The 22444-nt window shown below is 40.8% G+C and overlaps 5 protein-coding genes across 5 annotated transcripts; 2 read left to right on the forward strand and 3 right to left on the reverse strand.

The window, feature by feature from the left end:
• Window positions 1-3546: 3546 nt before the first annotated feature.
• SS1G_14221 (predicted protein) lies at window positions 3547-5185 on the reverse strand (the record flags this gene model as incomplete). Its single annotated transcript, XM_001584716.1, has 5 exons — window positions 3547-3651; window positions 3744-3784; window positions 4377-4524; window positions 4790-4855; window positions 5183-5185. The coding sequence occupies 5 exons, from the start codon at window positions 5183-5185 to the stop codon at window positions 3547-3549; spliced, it is 363 nt and encodes a 120-aa protein (XP_001584766.1).
• A 5258-nt stretch (window positions 5186-10443) lies between these two features.
• SS1G_14222 (hypothetical protein) lies at window positions 10444-12087 on the forward strand (the record flags this gene model as incomplete). The annotated part of the gene is made up of 1 exon (XM_001584717.1): window positions 10444-12087. The coding sequence occupies one exon, from the start codon at window positions 10444-10446 to the stop codon at window positions 12085-12087; it is 1644 nt and encodes a 547-aa protein (XP_001584767.1).
• A 2046-nt stretch (window positions 12088-14133) lies between these two features.
• On the reverse strand, window positions 14134-16724 carry SS1G_14223 (hypothetical protein; the record flags this gene model as incomplete). The annotated part of the gene is made up of 3 exons (XM_001584718.1): window positions 14134-15822; window positions 15876-16393; window positions 16445-16724. The coding sequence occupies 3 exons, from the start codon at window positions 16722-16724 to the stop codon at window positions 14134-14136; spliced, it is 2487 nt and encodes an 828-aa protein (XP_001584768.1).
• Window positions 16725-18316: 1592 nt separating this feature from the next.
• On the reverse strand, window positions 18317-18713 carry SS1G_14224 (predicted protein; the record flags this gene model as incomplete). The annotated part of the gene is made up of 2 exons (XM_001584719.1): window positions 18317-18526; window positions 18615-18713. 2 exons carry the CDS (start codon window positions 18711-18713, stop codon window positions 18317-18319), a joined length of 309 nt encoding a protein of 102 aa, XP_001584769.1.
• Window positions 18714-19871: 1158 nt separating this feature from the next.
• Window positions 19872-21341, forward strand: SS1G_14225 (hypothetical protein; the record flags this gene model as incomplete). The annotated part of the gene is made up of 3 exons (XM_001584720.1): window positions 19872-20327; window positions 20377-21155; window positions 21218-21341. The coding sequence occupies 3 exons, from the start codon at window positions 19872-19874 to the stop codon at window positions 21339-21341; spliced, it is 1359 nt and encodes a 452-aa protein (XP_001584770.1).
• Between the last annotated feature and the right edge of the window lie 1103 nt (window positions 21342-22444).

A 22444-nucleotide genomic window follows, 5' to 3' on the forward strand; every position in this document is an offset into this window, starting at 1 on the left:
CGCTCGTGGTGCGTAGGCCCGTGGGGTATAGTAGTGCAATAGTTTTCATGAGGCCATTGCCAGGTGCTTTGACAATATTTCAGATGATATCAAAGGGCGAGAGACAATTCAAAAATAGAACTGGAAAGCTTTGGTATGATATAGAGACGAGAAACGGGGAACTCCAGCTTGCATATGTATAAGGCGACATAAGTGCAGTCTAGGTACCATATGTGGAGTCCTGTAGCTTGGGGAGCACGCGAGGGTCTTGCCCATGATGGCCCTCTTCTTCCATGATGGACCAGGATTGGTCTCTCCTTATGCCTTCCTTGAAGGATAGTAGAGCGAATCCCTGGAGGAAGAAGGTGTTCCGGCCAGCAAAGGACGTGGATGAAGTCTTGAGTATCAACTAGTGCTTGACCGAATACGGACATAAATCCATATTGAGGATTTAATTGGAAGAGGGTATTTGGCGTGCGAGGTAAAATCCCAAATGTTTGAACAAGGAATACGGAATTCCTGGGTTATTGGGTCATTGGGTTATTGAAGAGAGGCTTAGATTGAGAAAGAGAGTGTACGATATTTGATTGGTAGGCTGAAAAATGGTTGAAAATCTTTGAGCTCAAAGAAATGCTGGTGATGAGTATTTTTCGCTAATGGGCTGAATTATTGGGTGTTGGATTGTGGTGGGTTGATTGCCTTTGCAAGGATAAAATGACCACGGTGCCTTGCTATTTGCGTCTCCAAGGGATGTCTTAACTCAACCTTTCCGGCTTAGGCCTTTTCTCGATGGCTACTTGGTGTCATTGGCCCATTGACTATTCTCAAAATATGATTGGCACGGACGAGAAGTATCCAAGAGAAAAAAAACGAATTGAAGGCAACCCAACCGAACCAGAGGAAGGTTTTTAGTAGAGAAGACCAATTCAAGGATTGACAAGGAAGGCATTGTTACTTGTCCACTTCCTGCACGGTAAAGAGTTGCTCCGTAGAATCAATCAACTAGCTACTATCATTCCTTCCCGCTCATCAAAACTTCGCAATTTGAGAGGTGTTAGCTATCCCGCTCACTGACTCCCGTCACTTACACCCTCTCGCTTACAAGGCCTGCACAAAATTTCCCAGATGCAGCTATTTCACTTGTTATTAGTCCATTAGTCCATTAGTTCACCACCTATATGTGTAAATATGCAGGTCCGAAGGTAGCGCGTAAGGTTGTATTCCATGATTATTCAGCATTTATTTCACACCCCTTGTCGAATATTCAATATCACATTGAAGTCTACGGGAGTACTTCACGTCTGCTGTATGTAGTAAAGTACTAAAGTTTAAATGTGATCGTGGTTCGGAGAAGAAATTTCATACTTTTCTTAAAACAAAGTTTTGGGATCGTATTATTACCCCCGAAGGTCCACAGAACAAGAAGCGACCCGGATTTTTATGGGGAGTTGAGAATCCGATGATTCAAAAGCTAAATAGACACGACAAGCCTAGGAGGCCAGCCTACAGAGTACTCCATAGACATTTGAAAACAATGTCCAAGTTGTTGACCCCAATTCTCATGTTGACAGGTGGGTCGGAAATCAGTTTGTTTGTCTTCCGGTTAGAAGAAATGTCAATTCATGGCATTAAGTCTTATCTGGACCATCGAAGTCATGCCCCTTTCCTTCTACGTTTTTACCCGTTAATCTTACTACGGAAGCAAAGGAGCTGTTGGTCAAGTTGTCTACCAGTGTGCTATGGCTAGACTATGTATATTTAAAAATCATTTATACTAATATCGTCCCGTGCCGTGTCACTCAAACACACCATACGAAAGTAAATTACTTAGTACCTACTACACCGCATTGTTTTGTGCCTCTTGCAAACTTGGTGTACATTTTGTTGGGATTGACAGCACGATCTCGCCACACTTCCTTCCTGTCCACGCAATGAGGCTGAACGTAGGGTAGTTCTAGCTTGTCACCGTGCAAAGGGAAACGAAATTAAAATGCATCAGTTCGATCATTAAGAGTTATAATTACTACACATCTACCATGAACAACTACAACCAAAAAGATCATAATGAAGGGGAGGTGTTCTCGCTCATGCTTATCTCTACATTTACATGACCAACTGCGTCTTCGTTTGTTCAAACTGTTGTTTACAGTACCACAGTTCCCTGGTTCCCTAAAGTAAATGATTGGTTACAAGCTAATACCAATGAGCAGTTCTAGCCCATTTGCCCAGGTACCGGAGGACCCCGCTGCTTTGGAAAATTGCTGTCAAGCATGCTGAGAGGTTGAATTCTCTGTGACCATCCCCACGCCATTCTTCGCCAAAAATCATATCACAACAACTTTCCACATTTGATGTCTCGTTGGCTGTAAATTTGGCCTCGAAGCTTACGTTTCCTAGCCATCGTATAAGCATAATAGCATGAATGATAATGTCATGGTGAAGGGATGAATTGTATCAGCAGAGTAGATCGTTCTCCATTAACGGGCCAGCAAGCACCCGCAAGGGGATCATTTAAGTGGCAATGATCACCCAACGTCTCCGAAAGAGACCGTCCTTCCCATACCATCATCCACCTTCGAATCTATTTTGCGGGGTCTACCGTGGATGATGATCATTCATCTTGACTCAAATGGAAATCCACTGACCAAAAACTCGATTCATACTTGAGAGAAGTATTTGATGCAAGGGGGATTAATTCTCTGCATTCATAGCTGTTCGCATGTCCAATGATATGGATATCTACGTCGGCTCCAAATTTTGATAACCTGAGCCTTTGAGATGCTGATTTCACACACCAAAAACATGTGGTCACTGCGCGCATAGCCGGACAACCGCAAACACAAAAACAATATCAGTGCTGCGAGCAGATACCTTCCCGCAGTGGAATGAAGCTATCGGGATCAATATAACGCTCAATGCCTTACTCTTTCATAAGAATTCCATAAAACATTACAAGATGAACAGGAATCATACGAGCTCATTCACGTGATGGTGGGGATTCCCTTCGTTTGATCATCTCTGTTTCAAGGGTTAATTAGGTACCTATGTGTGGAAATCTTCACCGTCGTTGAGAGTATGAAAATGCCTTCTGCAGTATAACTTCATGAAAATTTCTTGCAGATCAAACTATTCGCCGGGTTGATATCGACCGATAGTTTCAGGCATGTCACGTTGCGGCACTCAACACACAAAAGATCCCGTTTTTACGATGTACCGCAATAGTTAGTTATCCCTACATTAATGATTTTACAGGTGACTTGAAGTACGCTTCGTCTCTACTGCGGCGTTGCGGCAGTTCTACCAACGCCTATTTAGGCTGTCCGCCCAGCCTTCCTTCCTTTAAGCATCACAATACTTTTCTGCGTACAAGATCGCTATCAAACTTCGGACCACGAAGAGGAATTTTGCTTTGGAAGAAAAGCCTTGCCAGCGTATTTAGCAAATGTTCGCCCTGCATCAAGACTTCATAATCTTTCCTTGCCAATATCCAGATATCATCAAGCAATATAGACCTATCCTACTTCACTTCCCCGCTAGCCCATAACTTTACAGCAACATATTGAGATTTCACTCACCAACTGTTTTACCTTCTACTTTACGATCTCCCGTTCTAGAAGTCGATGATTGTCCGGCACGGTTAAATAATAACATGCCGGACAACCGTTGTAAAGACTACAATCCCGAAGAACTTAGCCTCAAGTCCCATATTGTTGCTTAACGTATATTCAAATTAAATCGTTTGATTAGCCGCAAAAGGTACGTACCATACTGGCAATGTCATCAGAAGGAGATATAGCAGCCTTCCCTATATTATTCAGACTTCGTGCTTCAATATTTAAACCATACCATGAGCCCGCATAACATAACATCACAATTGATACATATATACTTCCCTCGGTCGTCAGTATCACATCTGAGACTCCGACCCGAGTACTTGGAACAGCTCTAGACTTGACTGTGATCCATTTGCTACTTACGTACAGTAGTAGTCCATCGGAGTCAATCAATCTCTTACGCAGTTTGCAGAACCTGCGTGCCCATCGGTACATAGATACACATTCGTAAGAAATATATCCCAAAGTAGGCGAAAAACCAACATTATTCCTTGCTGGTGATATAAGTCTCAGGGATTCTGCAGATGTACCGGGATAATTTTTCAATTTTTAGGTGGTACTATACCTAGGGACCTAGGGAGGTGAGAAAATAGCGTTTAAAAGCGGGTCAACCACAGAATTTTAAGGTTGCAATCACTGCGCGGCGGATAACTAACTCTCTATGATAGTGTATGTAAAGTTGTGTTTGCCGAACAGGTGCGAGGTAGCCATTTATTTTCTCCTGAAATCCGATTTCGATATGCGAGACCCCCGGAAAGCTAGAATGATGCTGGCAAAAGGTACAACAAGTCTGTACGTGGGTGAGGCCTGGCTGACCAGCTGCTTGCCTTTTCTCGCATTCAAAATAGCAAAATGCCATGAGCTGCGTGGGACCCAAGTATTTGTTTATGTCGTGATTTCCACGTTCATTCATGGATCGCCTTGTACCTACCTGTCTGTCAAATGTCAGCTGTGACAGCCAGATCATATCAGTGGGTGTATTTGATTCGTATATCCATTAATCGCTCGCCGAGAATTACACCACGTCTTGTACTAGGCTTTTACACAGTGTATACATATATTTTCGTCATCTGTAAACAATATGTAGCACGTTGCTGTGTCTTCCATTGGTTTCAGAAATCATGGGAAGTACTCAGCTTCCAGGTACGGACCTACGGCTACGGATAGTAGACGCTGGGTAAGCTCAGCTTACATACATAAGGGATCTTTTCCTCCTTTCCCCAAATTGAAAAACGGGGAACTTGGCAAAGAGGGGGCTGTGACTAGTTTGTTATGTCATATCATGTTAGCATCTAGAGGGTTTTTGAAATGGAAAGGCATTACATAAAAACGCTAAGGCCTGGCAGGATCGGTGTCTAGACACTGGACCATTTAATAACAACCCCAGACACTGTCATCGGTAACCATCCGACATCGTTCATCCCGATACGTTATCTACAGTATCTCGCACTCATTCATATGTAACATTACCAACCTGAACACAACACTCATTTCGTACCTTTTGCGTATTTGTTCGCAGTTGGAAGTGCGGTAACATTCCATACTGGAACAGGATATATCGGCCCATGCGAGTGCCGGATGAAAGTTACCATTGTAGCCTCATCACCGACCCGTCTAAGCTGGTATTTTTTTGGTCTTGGCTCTAGATTGAGATTCCGAGGCGTATGGTACGATAACCTCACAGCCTCCGAATGCTCGCATAAACGCTACTGCATGTGCTCTGTGTGAAGACTTGCAGATGTGCTTGGGTTAATAGGTACCGAGACATATTAGAGGTGTGATCATTGATCTATGTATTTCTTTGGGTGTGGTAGGTATCCATGAATGAACCACGCGTTTTCTTACTTCTTCTGGAAAATTGCCTTTTTCGCTCTTCGGGATACATGTAACCTTCAATTCATGTTACAATGAGTAGAATTAAAAGCTTGTTGTGAGAAGACCTCCAACCAAATGTTGGTGATACAGTATACTTTGCAGCATGTGCAGCGCACACCTTTTGTATTTCTTTTTCATTCCTTTTTATCTAGGCTATATACCATCTGCGACATGATTGGATGGTTCACAATACATAATCCAACTCCGAGGTGTTCCTGCATAAGCGTGAGCGCCGCGAGAAAATGAAGGGGAATAGTTAAGCTTCATTTTACGTTTCCTGGGCATTTTATCTGAGACTGCAGATGGATGCAGAATGTGCAATGCGGAAACCATCAATGAACTGGTAGAATTCGAATATACTACGTACATATATACCCCCACGATCCTTCTTCTTTTCTTCTCCCATACCATCAGAACGAGAATATCCTATTTAAAATGGTTCGAGGCCTGGGCCTGAAGAAAAAACAACAAACAAAATTCAACCTTCGGAGAACCATTGCCGAATCCATGTTCCAATAGTGAAAGGTTTAGAATCCTTCGAGAATATTCGGGACGGATCATTTAACCTTCTACGTTCTACCTCAACTTCCAAGCCATCTTCGTGATCAAACCCCTGCGGCTGACTTCTCTTCGGACTGGGGAACATAGTCGCATCGTGGGAACTTCTTTCGTTTGATATTTCCCTTCTCTGTTTACTGACTTTGCCTTTCTTGTGCTCCGTGGCTGAGGCAGTTCTGTCGTCTTCCGTGTTGAGTGAACTTGGACCAGAGTGATGCACCGATTGACTCGTTCCATGTGAATGCATACGAAGTACCGTGTACGCAACACAACAGCAGAAGGTCCGAATGATATCTGGGAATAGACCCGAAAAGTAATTGATCGTCAGCTCGTCTGTTTGCCAGTCACACTCATTTTGTAAATCGTTACCCAAACTCGTAGACTAGTTTGCGTGATCATTGCCAAGGAGGAGTACAGTAAAAGTGACTGGCATCGCTCTGTCTTGTCTTACTTTCTTTACCCTTCAATTTTTATCACAAAGAAGTACTGGTGCATTTTGTTGGGTTAAATGATACGAATGCACTGAATTGGATGATGGCAGTATCGGGATAAATGGATATGTTCCTGAATGCGGGGTTGAAGTGTCATGGCATTCCACTATCCATCCGTTCACCCCCCCATTGCATCCAGGACGCGACTCTCCCTCTACCCATCTCAACCCTCTGTCACACTTCAAATTTATTACAGGACTGCATGCTGCTTATTACATCTTGCATATTGCCCAGAACGCTCATGCACTTTCTACATTGACATTAGTTCATGTGCCACATTAACTATGGAGCACACGATGTCTGTCCATCCACATGCAAGAGTCCGCGTCCATATTTTCCAATGCCTCAATTTTCGGCACATGTGTAGGGAAGATACCTCGCTTTAGGGGGCGTCAGCGCTGTTGCTGGTTGGACAGTTCGTCAAAGAAGGGCACGCATGGTCAGCTAGTGCTAAAATTATTGCCGTTGCGATTGCCGTTACGATCGCGGGAATGACCCAGCACTTTTGTTCTATCACTTGAGCAACTTTCGAGTTTTATGTAGCAGCTACATTACCTCTGAAATGAGGCGATGTTTGAGCGATTGGCCAGTAAGTGCGATGATATGCTTAAGTTAGTTTATGTCAGATGCTGGAGGGCTGGAGATGCCGAAACTGAACCGCCGAATTCTCTCCTTTCTGGTGATTTTAAGGCTCATTATATGGTACTTCTAGAAAGTAATTATTTGCCGACAATCACCTTGACTGCTTGAATGCTCAGGACCTTTTTATTTTCATGTCCAGCTACAAGTTGCGGAGCTTTTTCTCCAAGTGCCGAAGAATCAGAAATCCATTGATTGATTCATTTCATCCTACATGGCATGAAATATCACGCATGCGAAACGGCTTTTAGCCTTTCTTTGTGTGCTCCCTCGGACTCAACTAAGGATTCGAGTGGTCGTATATATGAATATCCTCCTAGCTACTGCAATTCAAATTTATGCGTTTCAAGATGGCTTACAAGGGAGGAAGTTATGGAGATCATTTTTAATAGGTTACATGTCGTGTCTCTACATGCCGAGCCTCTTCATCTCTGAAACTGTAATCAAAAGGTTGCCTCTCTCATGTGAAAGTCTCGATGCTGCAGTCATACATTTGAAATATTCAATCAATCTAATCCCAGTGAGAATTGGGTACAATAGGATGGACTGACTGTGTGACGGACTGTGTGGATGAGTACAACATGGGGAAATATTGAAAAAAAGGGTCGCAAATCCAATCCACCAAATCCGGCTGGACATGAAATTTACGGTAGTTTCTTGAGATGTGCAACAAAACTTTTGATTTTTTGAATATATGAGGAAGAGGCCCATCAGATCTATTTACCCCTCACTTCGCGAACTAGGTGTACTTTCTGAAGACCAAAATCCAAGTCCTAGATATATTTTCGCTCTTAGGCAAGTAAAGGACGACGATACTTGACTTTTGTAGCTCCATATATTTTAATGTAATTGCATTGTGATGGAATAGGACGATGATGATGTCAACTACTGACTCTATTCTTCGTGGCCAAGGAGCTTATACATGCTGAGACTATTGCTAGTATAAAAAGTCTAGAAAAATTGTCTTGAATTCTCCGGTTCTTTTATATGATCTAATCCGTGTCTCTGAGCTGAAAACGAAATTAGTAGGATAGCTGCTCTGACGCGTGAAGATAATTATATGGTATTTCCTGTAATAAACTATCTACAATCATCATCAATACGAACTCCTACCTCAGATTTTCATTCAGGAACATAAACAAACATATCAAGTATCATAAATCTTGTCTCAATTTCATCTTACGCCAAAATACTAGAAATTCAGTGCGCAAAGAGCATCACATTCTCTCTATGAAAACTTGCTGACTATTAAAATCCAGTTAAAGTTTCAACTCCTCCCTAGTAGTTGGACGGATAAACCTATGGTCGTCCTGAGAATGAAAATTTTCCCAGGTAAGAAGCAAGAGTTATCGCCTCTCCAGAGGTGATAAATAGGAAATGACTTCCCAGCGGGTTGTGTCTCTACTTAGCAAGTGCAGTTCGAGTTAGATTGTTGCCTTTTTTTACTAGGATAGAGATTGATTAGATTGGGAGAATGGTATCCCTATAGCAAATTCGCCGTAGTAGTTCTACTAATAGATGGAGACGGAGGTGTGGTAATGGTTAGAATCCGTTAGATATATGACTATTATGGTAGAACTAAGACGAGAGTTATTCCCACTTGGAACCTTCAACATGAAAAGGAAATTTATCCACCTCCATTAAAACCCATCGCAAGTACTTCAACGAATTCAGCTTTCCAAAACCAATCTCTGCCCCTCGAATGCATCCTAAACTTTCCTTCTTGACTTCCCCCACCTCTGCACATTTTTCGCTAGATCAAAAAAATATGTCGCTAGCAGCTACAACTGTCCATCAAAGGTACGCGCTGGAATAGGCACATACAAGAGATGATAACGTGGATCAACTAGATCTCGAGTTTATTTTGCCATCCATTGAGGAGTATATATTGTTCTTCCGTTTGTTTCTTCTCCCCTGTACACTTTAGATTTTGAAGGGCAAGAACGTGAGAGATGATGCAGCCTTCCGTTTAATATCAAATTCATGGAGGAATTTTAACTTCCCGAGCATCATGCGTGCGCTGAGCGTAAGCATAAAAATCTTGGAAGTGTGTAGGAATTCTGAAGAATCAAAAGAAGTATTTGGTAACTGAACGTCCACTAATCCACCAAATAGGAATTCAGTAGATATACCTAGATATTTGAAGATAACAGCAGTGTCACGATCAGTTGACATAGACACAAAAATAAAGAGCATCCATCCCAGGCGAATTCTTCATTAAAAATTATAATCTCTATCTCTCCATCTTTCGGAATAAGGTCCAAAAATCTCTCAATATTTCCACTCCTCACAAGCGCGTGTCTTTGAAAAGAGCTCCACAACGACGATACACCAAATCATCTATTATAAAAATCCCACATACCTCCTTAGAAGTTCCTCGTTTCGTAACTTAACTTCGGTATTATCAAGGCTAGCTAAAGACACCTCTATAATTAATATTATTTGAAAATAATATTACATACCTACAGACATCAAATACTATTGTACCCGATCCAAGGAGTCAGTTTAAAAGGGTTTCAGCGTGATTTTCGTCTCGAGTTTAATATATTTAACGTAACTTGACTAGAAGTGGATCATGTCATGGTATGGGTCAGGTACCTTTACACCAAAATTTGTATGCAAAGGTACTTAGAACGACTTTTTATATCTCTATGGATATTAAAGATAATTTTATTTTTTTTTGATAATTAGGCTTGATATCTAATAAAAATATAGTATTAAAGTTACAAAACACTTTTTAATAATATTGTTCTTGAATTAATACGATTTTAAAAACTCCCATAGTAATTTTTGTTAGACAAAAACGAAAATTTGAAAGAAACTTTAATATCTTTATTAAAAAAAATTGTATCTCTATAATATTTTATCATATTAAATATTTAAATTGAATATATCATACTTTAAAATATCGAAACTATATCTCTAGTATTTATAGAGTTAGAAAAATTCGCTCTAAGTATCTTTATGTCACACTCAAGAATACTGGGTAAAGTATCTTGTATTAGAAAATACTAAGCTAAGGAGAAAAGAAGAAGGAAAACAAGAGTAGCGAGTTTTCCTATGATTAAATACAAACGGGGCATGCCACGTGACCCGGAGGTGTGAGGCGTCACACTTTACATACAAATTTTGGTGTAAAGGTACCTGACCCATATCATGACATGACCCACTTCTAGTCAAGTTACGTTAACGTGGTTTATCATCGAGTGGCCCATATCATCGAGTGGCCCACTTTCACCTCAATTTACACCTGTCTCTTTCAACACGCGTTTTATCAACAACCTATAATGAATTCGAATAATCAAGAAGCTCGTATACTCCTTGCTATCGAAGTTATTCATAAAGATAAAAAATTAAGCATTCGAAAGGCTGCTATGCTCTATAATATTCCTCGTACGACTCTTCGACATAGAATGGAAGGTTTACCTCTTCGTACAGAAACTCGAGCGAATCGTCATAAGATTACAGAATTAGAAGAAGAGGTGATTGTTCAATATATACTCGATATGGATTTAAGAGGATTTCCACCTAAACTAAAGAATGTGGAAGATATGGCGAATGATATTCTCGAATCGAGGGGTGCGAAACGCGTTGGGAAGCTCTGGGTGCATCGATTCGTAAAGCGTCGAATCGAATTAAAGACGCGTTTTAGTCGTGTTTATGACTTTCAAAGAGCTCTCTGTGAGGATTCTAAGCTTCTTGAAGAGTGGTTTCGACTAGTTGCGAATATGCGAGCGAAATACGGCATTTTGGACGGAGATTTCTACAATTTCGACGAAACAGGCTTTATGATAGGGATTATATATGCAGCAATGGTAATAACTAGTGCTGAACGAAATGGCAGAAGCAAGATAGTACAGCCAGGCAATCGAGAATGGGCTACAGCAATAATATGCGGAAATGGAGAGGGTGAAACTATTCCCCCATTTCTAGTAGTTCAAGGACAAGTTCATCTCTCCAATTGGTACACCGAAACGAATCTTCCTGCGGAATGGGCTATTAAATCTACATCTAATGGGTGGACGAATAATGAGACGGGTTTAGAATGGTTGAAACACTTCGACAAGCATACTAAGAATCGAAGAAAGGGCAAATATCGAATGTTGGTACTGGATGGGTATGAAAGCCACGAATCAATAGCTTTTCAAGCATACTGCAAAGAGAACGATATTATATGTTTACGTTTACTACCACATTCAAGTCATTTAACTCAACCACTTGATGTTGGCTGTTTTAGCAATCTAAAACGTTCATATGGTGGTCAAATTGATGGATTTATCAAGGCACATATCAATCATATTTCGAAGATTGAATTCTTTATAGCTTTTAAAGCTGCATACGAGGAATCAATCACTTCTCAGAATATGAAATCAGGATTCCGAGGAACAGGTTTAATCCCATTTAATCCTGAAGTTGTACTCTCGAAATTAGATATTCGAATTCGTACACCTACCCCCCCCTCTTTCGACCTAGATCAATGGATCTCTCAAACCCCTCGCAACCCAACTGAAGCTCTTTCTCAATCAACATTAGTTAAATCTCGAATAACTCGTCATCAAGCAAGCTCTCCTACACCTATATTCGAGACTGTACTAGCTCTAGCTAAGGGTACAGAGAGATTAGCTCATGAAAACACACTTTTAAATACAGAGATTCGTACACTTCGGACAGCAAATGAAGCATTAAGCAAGCGTCGACGCGCGAAAAAAACCCAATTACGTCAAGGAGGAGTGCTCACTGGACAAGAGGCTCTTGATATATTATCTCAGCAAGAGGTTGATATTCAGATTCAATGCGATGAGCGTCAAAAAAGGGGGAATTCTAATGGGGAAGCATCTTCTAATCGATGTTGTAGTAAATGCGGAAAGACAGGACATAATGCAAGAACCTGTCAAAATAATGTAATAGATCCTAGATTATTAGATTCTTAATAGTTTCAATCAATTGATTCAATTGTTGTTGAATAATATGGGTTTGAAAGTGTAAATTGAGGTGAAAGTGGGCCACTCGATGATATGGGCCACTCGATGATATGGGCCACTCGATGATAAACCACGTTATAATAATATATTTATTTTAATCTTATAATAATACTTCTCTTTAGGAAGATATTCAAATTAAAAAGGAATTGTTTAAAAGTTTAAAATTTCGCTTTTTATATTAAAAAAAAGATCGTAAATCTTATTACTAATCAACTTATATTATCTCAAAATCTATTTTCACATAAGAAATAACTAAAATATATTTATTTTACTTAAAAGAATTTAGTTGAATGTTACGACGGCTTCGGATCTCGTATCATGTGACCAATTATGTAATCACATGGTCCCTTCGATCCCCTCGGTCTCTTGATCGAAGGGACCGAGGGGATCAAGGGGACCAAGGGGACGATTAGTATGAAGGTCTATATAACCAAGATGGATTTCCTTTGTATAGAGCTTCGTGCTCCAGATCAATCATTTAGTATACTCTACTATTAGTTACGAATTGTATTATTGTTATTACTTTAAGTCCCTGTTTGACGTCTAGTTATAAACCACTTCGAGAGCCTAGAGCACTTCCACGTGATCTAGACGGCAAACCTCGTAACATTGAAATAAAAGAAATTGTAAAAAAAAACTTTTTTATAATATCAAAAACATTTAAACCAATATAATTTAAGATAAGAATCTCAATATTCATTTTATCTTTTCAAATTTAAGAATTATTAAGAAAAATTCTGTTACAAATCACGATGTTATGAGGTTTGTGTCACGATTCACCATTAGGATTGATGGTGTTACGATGGTAGCAAACTGATTAATTAGGAGAGCTTAGGCCGTGTGCAAACACGATCAGATTTCATCGAATTAGTATGTGATCTTGGTCACCTGAAGATCGTATGCGCACGCACCATCAGAAATCGCGTGATAAGGAGTCTTGAGGAGCCAGAAAGCTCCTAGGGGCCCCCTTTATTGTTCAGTATATAGTCAGAGTAGTTTCATAGTTTAGGAGCTTCGTGCTCAACTTAGTTATCAATTAGTTTACCTACATTCTACTTGATCTAGTAACGACTTCACTTCCAAGTGAAGACTAGTGATAAAGCCTTAACCCACAACTACCAATCAGACGAAACCTCAGGCAGCCGCTGCCTCCGGTACAGTATCGTTACAGTTTGCCGTCTAGATCATGTAGAAGTGCTCTAGGCTCTCGAGGTGGTTTATAACTAGACGTCAAGCAGGGACTTAAAGTAATGACAATAATGTAATTCGTAACTAATAGTAGAGTATACTAAATGATTGATCTGGAGCACGAAGCTCTATACAAAGGAAATCCATCTTGGTTATATAGACCTTCATGCCTATGGTTAACTAGGAATCGTCGTTCCTGGGAACGAGCGTTCCTGGTTGTTCCTAGGAACGTTCGTTCCTCACCGTTCCATTACATGTTTTATGGTCATGTGACATACTAATCGTTTTGGACGTAACAAATACTTGCCTTAGTTCAAGTTTTATTCGTGAAGAAATAGCAGACTAGCATGTAAACGTGAATTTCCGGATAGTATAGACTTATGTATTACGTTACAGGCTGATCTTAAAGATAGTTCGCCCGTTGTATGTTGCGTATAGCTTCTTCAGTGTTCCAGGAGGGTTGATATTTGGTTTTGTTATATTCCCCGTAGGGTTAACGAATAATTAGGTGTCTAGATAGCGCAGACCTATACATACATTAAGCATCACAAGTTCACAAGACTTCTAATTACGGTACGACAGTTCAAATATGCATATGTATGTATAATTATTTACATAGTATCAAAACTTCATATATTATGCAAGGACGTGAATCCAAATCTGGTACGTGGCAATTCTAACAGCCCGTCCAATCATTCAACATCCTGCCACCCATATATCATCATATCCAAGCAATCGTGGTATCAAAACGACCAAAAAATTATTTAAAATAAAACATCAAGAACACCCCCAAGTCTAGCCTATAATCTAAGCCACAATCCCAGTATCTCTACCTCCTCGCTCTTCAAAGGCCTCTCTTGCCTTAACGTTCGCCACTGCGCTTTGGAACGCACTCGTGAGATCAATGTGAAATAATGGTCTATTGAGACCATTAACGACGGCCGTTCTCAATCTCGTAACATTCTTTGACACATGCTTCAAGTCACTACCGCTCAATCCACTTCCGCTTTCACTATCCCCACTAATCTTGTCTTCGTTTGCTTTTAATTCTCTTTCGCGCCTCTGTTCTCGGATTTCTTTCTCGTTAGACTCGGCTTCTGCTGCTGCTGCCGCACTATCTTCTCCTCCCATTTCTGCAACTGAGAAAATGGGCTTCCAGCGGTGCGATCCTTCTTCCTCGGGAGTTGGGTATCCAAAGCCAGCGGCAACCAGAGCACGTTTAGTCCAGCGGTTGTTGATAGACGTGAAGTGCCAGTCTACAACTGAAGGAGAAGCATAAGTATCGAGTTGATTGCGAACATCTATGAGTTGTTGAATGGAGGTGATATCGACATTATTGACGGAGCTGAAATCAAGAATTATGGCTTTGAGGATGGGGCGATCACTGTGATCTTCAGGAGCTTTTCCGCGACGTGGACCGGGGTCATTCCATGGGCGATCACCGGGACGGGCGTAATGGTTAGGGTTAGTTCGGCGGGTGGTTGCAAAGATTGTGTTGGTAAGGTGATCGAGGTAGTGATTTGCGTTTGGATAATTAAATCCTTCCGAGAATCGATAGATGAAGATACCGGGATAGGGAGTTTGAACATCAATCTCTGGATTGCTTCCGTCACCGTGATCGAAAGGAAGAAATACGGTTCGAGATCCCGAGTCTTCAAACTGAGTGGCCTCGGATTTTGGGAAAGTGCCATGGTCGACCAGGGGGGCCGATCTATATTCGACAGTCTCGCCTCCAACGGAAAAGATCTTAACTTTACCCAGGAAACGACCTCTGGCCTTGATAACTCGGAAGATGAGAACGGCAAAAGAAACCGAGATAGTTACGTAGATACCAATCTCAATCGTGCTAAAAATAGTAACAATAACACCTGCGAAGAAAATCAGAACCTCGATAGGGGACACACGCCAAAATTGATAAACAGTGTTCGGAGGTGTGATTAGATCTCCCACGGCGTGAATAATGACTGCAGATAAAGCTGCACTCGGAATGTAGAAAAAGACGGCCGTAAGAGCGTAGATAGCTAGAAGAACGACGACGGCAGTTATGACACCAGCGAACGGAGTTCGAACGCCAGCCTTGGATTTGATTGCTGTACGGGAGAAAGAACCGGTAGCTGGGTAACCACCAAGGAAAGCGCCAAGAATGTTTGTGACTCCAATAGCTACCATCTCCTGAGATGGATTGATGACATAGTTATTGACACGTCCGAATGATTTAGAGATTGCGATGTGCTCGATGAGAAGAACAATGACGGTGGCAGGTAAATCACCTATAAAGATGTTGATAATCGAAGAGTTGACTTCTGGCACGGCAGCGTTTTTAAACCCTCGTGGAACTGTACCAACAACCTTGAACAATGGCTTCTTGCGATGATGCATATTGACGAGCCAACTAATCAACGTGTATAACAAGATAACAAATACGGTTCGAAGGGTTGCTGCGAAGAAAAATGCTCTCTTGCGGTTTGGAAATTTCTTGGCTCCGTAATTGCAAGCCTAGAAATAATAATTAGCAGTGATACATATAACGATAGATTGTAATGACTTACAGCTCGAAGAGCATATAACAGGAAGAGAGCTGTAAGCCCAATGGCCGCATCGAGTTTTGTGTCTGGGAGATGCTTCAACGTGTTGATGAAGACCTTGTAAGTTGATGCGCGAGTGTTGAAGCCTTTGATACCCATCAAGGTCGGAACTTGTCCAACGGCAATGCTGATAGCGGAACCAGTCATAAATGCCGAAATTGAGACGAGGGAAATCAAATCGACAATCCAACCACATCGAATAAGTCCAATGAAAGCGATGATGCAACCGGCAATTACCGCCATACAAGATGCAATAATATGACCAGGAACGTCTGGATGAGTGACAGCTGCCTTTACTAGAATTTGACCGATGAGACTTGACATGACAGCAACAGGTCCGATGGTGATATCTTTGGATGTGGCGAAGAACCAGTAGACGAGAACTCCCATGAAGGAAGAGTAAAGGCCGAATTGAGGCTCAAGCTCAGCGAGAGTGGCATAGGCCATACCTTGAGGTACGACGACGGCACCGATGGTGATACCTGATTGATATTAATGACCATGTTCATCAAGGGACATTTGTCATTACTCACCAGCTACCAAATCACCAAACAGCCATTGCATATTGTAACTACCAATCCAACTTAAGAATGGGAATAATGACCGGCCGTAGGCGGCGAGTTCATGTCGACCTGGTAGGGTATCCTGGATCCATTCTATACTCCGTGGTTCTTCTTCTACGAATGTGTCGGCTGTTTGAATGGAAAAGACTGACTCTCCTCGAAGAATTTCTTGACTGTTGAGTTCGTCGCGATAGTTGAGTTTGATACCGAGGACTTTGGCCAGTCCATGGCCAACTTTGGTAGCAGCCATCGCTAGAGAATTTCTCTGCTGTGAAACCTAAGAGCCGAAAGATCAACTGGACAAGAAAGACTATTCCACTAACAAAGAGTGTAAATAGACGACTGTCAGATATGACAGGGCGACCTGCAAGTTACTCCCAGATGGCTATCCAAGATATGTAACTTTTGTGAGCGGATGCAGGGCTAATATAGCCGTGTCTGCTCAAAGACCAAGGGGTCAGGATCAGATGATCTTTGTGTCTGACAATTCGAAAAGAGGATTCAATAAAAAGTAATGTAGTTCGACATGGAAACTATTGGAATGAAGTACAAGTGATTTGAGTAGATAATGTAGCTTTTAATTGTAGAAAAAAGCTTTTGTTCTGGAGAGACTCAAAAGGGTAAGACGTGATCCAGAAAGTAGCATTCAGTAATGGTGCGCCACCAATGTATTGCGTGCTCGTGGATGAATAAGATGAAAGATAATCGAACAGAAAACAGTAAAGAAAACGACTCGGTAAATAAATGAATCCTTGTGTAGCCTTGGGCGGACCAGGAAGTTAAAACCTTTCGAATGGGAATAATTTGGTAGGAGATGCAAAGCCAAGCGTAACGGGCTTGCAAATTCTGCGAGTTTGGGGTTTATAATAATATTTATCAACTAGTTGTCAAGCTCGAGAGACTGGTGGACTTTGCGGGAGAGCTGGCCTAAAATGGAAGAGGACGTGCTGATGGGAGAAATGTGATTAGTTGATATGGGTCGAAAATAAACGATTCGATGTATGAATTATTAAAATGGATGAAAGTACCTGTAATAATGATAAAGCGATAATGTAATAGTAATTGTACTAGTGGTAAAAAGAGTTTTATATGTATTTTAGTTGGTAACCAGTTGGATTATATGGTTATGGTTATGGTTATGGGATGCGGGATACGGGATCGTCAATTGGTGGCGAAGTAGCTGCTTTTTTGATATACAGAGTAGAGGCCAGAGAGTAACCTAGATATTCAAGTGTAATGGAAAGAAGGCCATAATCTAGTGAGTCGAGATTTTTCAAAGACACCCTCTGGACTCTGCAAAAGGCTCCAGGATGTACATACGTATGTTGAAATATTCTACATTGAATTTTTGTATGTAAACGTAAGCCAAAGAATATCGGTGTACGAATAATATGGAGAAATCATTTACCAGGGAAATTGAACTACACTCTGATGCTCTGGGCAGACTAGGCTATTTCTTTTCTACAGAGATCTCTTCCCACACGGAGTAGTACTGTCTTCATATGATAGCACTGCCCTCTATATATTTTATCATATTTTTATGATATACTAGATGCAGGATGAATCATGATTAGCATCGATAGCATCATTAGCATCACTCTGCTTTCTTACCCCAATCCCACATGTGTTTTGACCTGAAATCCAAGCTATTCTTCCCTATAGAATCCCAAAAGAACCAAGAGAAGTGGAGAGCTCTTCGTAAATCCGGAACCAGATAGATGAACTTGTAGGTTTGTAGTGGAAAATACTGGGGATGTCGACGTAGTTGGTGAGCACGCAATTCGCCTAAAGTGGTTAGACTCCCAAACGTTCCAATAAGCGTGAAGCGAAAAAGAGGGAGATCTACAGGGTTGCAGTACGGAGTATGTAGAAGACAAAGGAAAAGCCTTTCACTGCTGGGAATCTTTTGGTATCTTTGGCCATGGTGTCTTTGGTGCCTGTGTCTTTGAACCCTGAAGCTGAAATCTGTTGTGTAGATGGAGCCAAGGAATGCAGGGTATTCCGGGAAGGAATGAAGAGATAAACTATTGATATGGCGTTTCTCCTTAATTTCTATTGTATGGTAGGCATGCCTCTGTATACTTACCACCATACCGGTACGTCAGCTTTCAAAAATCTTCCCAAAATCTTCTCGGTACACCCCGCTCGCATATATCATCAACAGGGGTAGCTCAAACCAAGTTGATGCAGGTGGTGGATCAGCCACCGGTAAACTCATCCAATCATCGGTTTCCTCCATGATGCAATGGAAGGGATGAAGATCGCAATCCGATAAGATACGATAAGAACGAAAAAGAGGCTGCAAAGTTTATAAATTATGAGACATCAACCATATAATTTACAGAGTTTGGGGGATTTTGAGTTTAAAGGCTTGAGGCTGAAAGCTCGGTAGGCGACCGAGATCTGTATTTGTAAATGGGATGAAGTTGTGAGTTGATTTTTTGAGAGTAGTCGAGAGCCGAGATTCGAGACTCGAGATTATCAACTACAGATCCGCGGAAATGGAGGGAAAACCCCCCCTTCCAGCCACATGGTCTTGAAGGTATTCTTTGCTTACCAATTGGTCTGTCTGCCAAAATACCAAATATCATGGAAGGGTAGGCCGTCGTGTAACAAAAAAATAAGAAGTTTGGTTCATTACTACTTCGCTGATCGGCATAACTTTAATTTGTTGCAGTATAGTAGAAATATCAAGAATCCCTCCAAAGTCCTTTTCAATCATTGATTATTTACTTTGAGGTCTTGAGATACTCACCTTGGAGTACTTGGGCTCCTTGACTCCAAGCATGAATACTTTGATATGACATCTGTCATATCATATCATAGCATACCATATCCACGTGATATGATCTTCATGCGGCCTTTGCGGTGTCCAAAGTCATGTGACAGAAACAGACGTGATGAGCTTTTTCCCTTTCAAGATGATGTACAGAGAGTATGAAGAAGTATATATTTACTCGGGTACGATATACAGCTCTCTTTTATGGTCGTGGTAAGTTATGTACAGAATGCTAGACCAGGTTACTTGGTTGTTATTGGTGATGTTTGTTTTTATGAATTTTATGACAACTTGGGAACACCAGAATGAATTATCACGAAAATTCGCGGTTCCCAGCCCCAGCATTCACTTCATTTCACTTCATACTTCACTCAGAACTTCTGCTGACATGGCAACATTTTTATATTGATAGCAGTACAATAGTGTGATACAATAGGTACGACACGATATGATATGATAACGATACTTGAATGATTATATTCACCAGTCATATTCACAATTTTCGATTTCAAAACTTCATTGTTGAAATTGTATTTATTATTATTATAATTATAGTTATCATCATCACCGTCATCACCATCACCATCTTCCTCATCCATCAAAACATGCCATAGCAAAATGACAATTTCATCCCCCACCAAAGAATCATCCCCAGTCCCTACCCTCGCCCCTTCACACATTGCACCACCATCTCCGCGCCGAGCTTTACGAAGATTACAGTCCGCCCACACATTAGGTTCAGCATTTAATCAACCATCCTTGATCGCACAACAACACAAACAAGCTTTACAAAAGATTATTCCGCCCGTGCCAAAAGATGCAACTCAATCTTCAAATACAACAACAACAACACGTTCAAGAGCAAGATCAAATAGTGATGTGACGAATATGGTCCCGGTTCCCACGTCTATGGCTAGGCGTCCTACAGCCAACAGAAATCTTACCGCGTCAGAAAATATGTCGTTGGATCGTTTACTTAGAGATGGTCCTCCCGATGGAGATATAATTGGTAGTTTGGAGAGTATGAGACTGAAGATATTGGATCAAGGTGTGAAGAGTGATAGTGATGGGATGGTATGCCAATTCTTCCATTTGTCTCAATAAATACTGATGTCCTTAATAGTCCTCTTTGCGCATCTACATCTGGTTAATATTACTCAATGCCCCTCCTCTCGAAACTGACGCATATCTATCACTCATCCACCGTGGCGCATCTCCTGCATATTCCAAGATCCGAAATGATACTTTCCGAACCCTTGCCACCGATCCTCTATTTCGACGTCGAGTCAGTGAAGCCAGTTTAATCCGACTTTTAAATGCAGTAGCATGGAAATTACACGATGCGAAAGAAGCCCGAGCAGATTTTCGAAATATACAAAATAGAAAGATAATGGAGGCAGCTATTCGAGGTTCACCTGAGCGAGATTCACAATCACCAAATATGAGATCTAGAGCTCGTGCTTTGACTTTAACAACCGAAGGTTCTGATGTAGGAGCTGGAGAACCGGGTACTTATGTTCAAGGCATGAATGTACTCGCTGCACCATTTCTCTATGCTGCTCGTAGCGAATCCGAAGCATTTGTTGCTTTTCATCGCTTCATAACAACTGAAGTTCCTGGATATGTGAGAGGTGCTATGGATGGTGTTCACAAGGGACTCGCTTTGGTAGATAAAGTGCTAGCCATTGTTGATCCTAAATTGAGTCTTTATTTAATTGGTAAAGGGATGAGTGCTGAAATTTATGCTTTCCCTTCAGTACTCACTTTATGCGCATGTACCCCTCCACTACCTGAGGTACTCCGTCTTTGGGATTTCTTATTTGCGTATGGTGCGCATCTTAATATCCTTTGTATTGTGGCACAACTTGTCATTCTAAGGAATTCAATCTTGAGTTCTCCTAGGTAAGTTCTTCAAGGAAATTCTTCTACTATTTATAGATTAGCTAACAATCATTTATCAAAAGTCCTACAAAAATCCTCCGATCTTTCCCTCCTTTACAAGCGGATACGATTAAAGAAGTTACTCTTACTATCATCAAGAAAATACCAGATGATGTTTATGCGGAGATTGTTATGCATGCTAAATAATGATTTAGCTTGCATGTGTGGTTGGCGTTGCATATGGGGTTGGATGTAAAATAAGGGTTAGGGGGTTTGGGGTGGTTGTTACACCTACGAATGAATGATATCATGATGAAGTTATGTTCTAGAAATGATCAATGGTTGGGTTGGGTCGGGTTGGATTGGATTAGGTTGGGTTAAGATGGTTAGGATTGGGTTGGTTATTCTTGTTATGGATGGTTGGGGTCTGGATGAATGGGTATGAATATGAACATGAACATGAATAATGAATGATATTATAGATGAGTTATATCAAGTATAAACGTGAATGTAATGTATTTGTATCCCCTATCTAAAACTCTAGTCCTTTCAACCTCTGGTTATCACTTCGCTAGTGTGTAGCTGTATCACATCTATTTCAATATCGATCGATCGATTAATTCTTACTGCATACACACTTGACAAATAAATACTAGGTATACTTTAGATGGATAGATGGATGAATGAATTGTCATCATCTTATTTTATTTCTATTAAATACCGTATCAAAAATACTCCATATACTCTTATATCACTCTTTCCCTCTCTCACACCATCACCCTCAAATAATAATAAAGAAAGTACAAGTACAAGTACTTTATTTTATGAGTATAAAGTATAATATAAGTATAACATAATATATATCCACAAAACATCTTTCTTTCTTTTTTGTTTCCCCTTGTTTTGTTTTGGAATTGGAATTAGAATTGGATTTGAAGGAAAAGGAAAGAGGAGATGGAGTAGGAAGTTTGAGATATATTCCGTGTTATATATTTATTATATTTAGCATGCTTGATGTGCTTGGTGTGTTTGGTGTGTTTGTTTGGACTGTTATGCTGTATATAGAGTATTGTATGTATATTTAAATCATAGATAGATACATAAGATCTTGGATCTGGAGGGTTAGGAAGAAGAGGGGAAAGGAGGGAAGAATTAATGAGGTATTTTTATATCGGTCGGTCGGGTTTATTCTTGTAAGATTAGTTTCCTTTCCCTGTGTTTTTATCATGGTCTTGTGAATTTCTGATTTGGGGGTATTGGTGTTTAAACTGTGGGAGGTTGTGGATGCTGGGTGTTGTTTGTGGTTTGGG

This window comes from Sclerotinia sclerotiorum, genomic scaffold, assembly GCF_000146945.2.
Source record: "Sclerotinia sclerotiorum 1980 UF-70 scaffold_31 genomic scaffold, whole genome shotgun sequence".
NCBI classification, from domain to species: domain Eukaryota; kingdom Fungi; phylum Ascomycota; class Leotiomycetes; order Helotiales; family Sclerotiniaceae; genus Sclerotinia; species Sclerotinia sclerotiorum.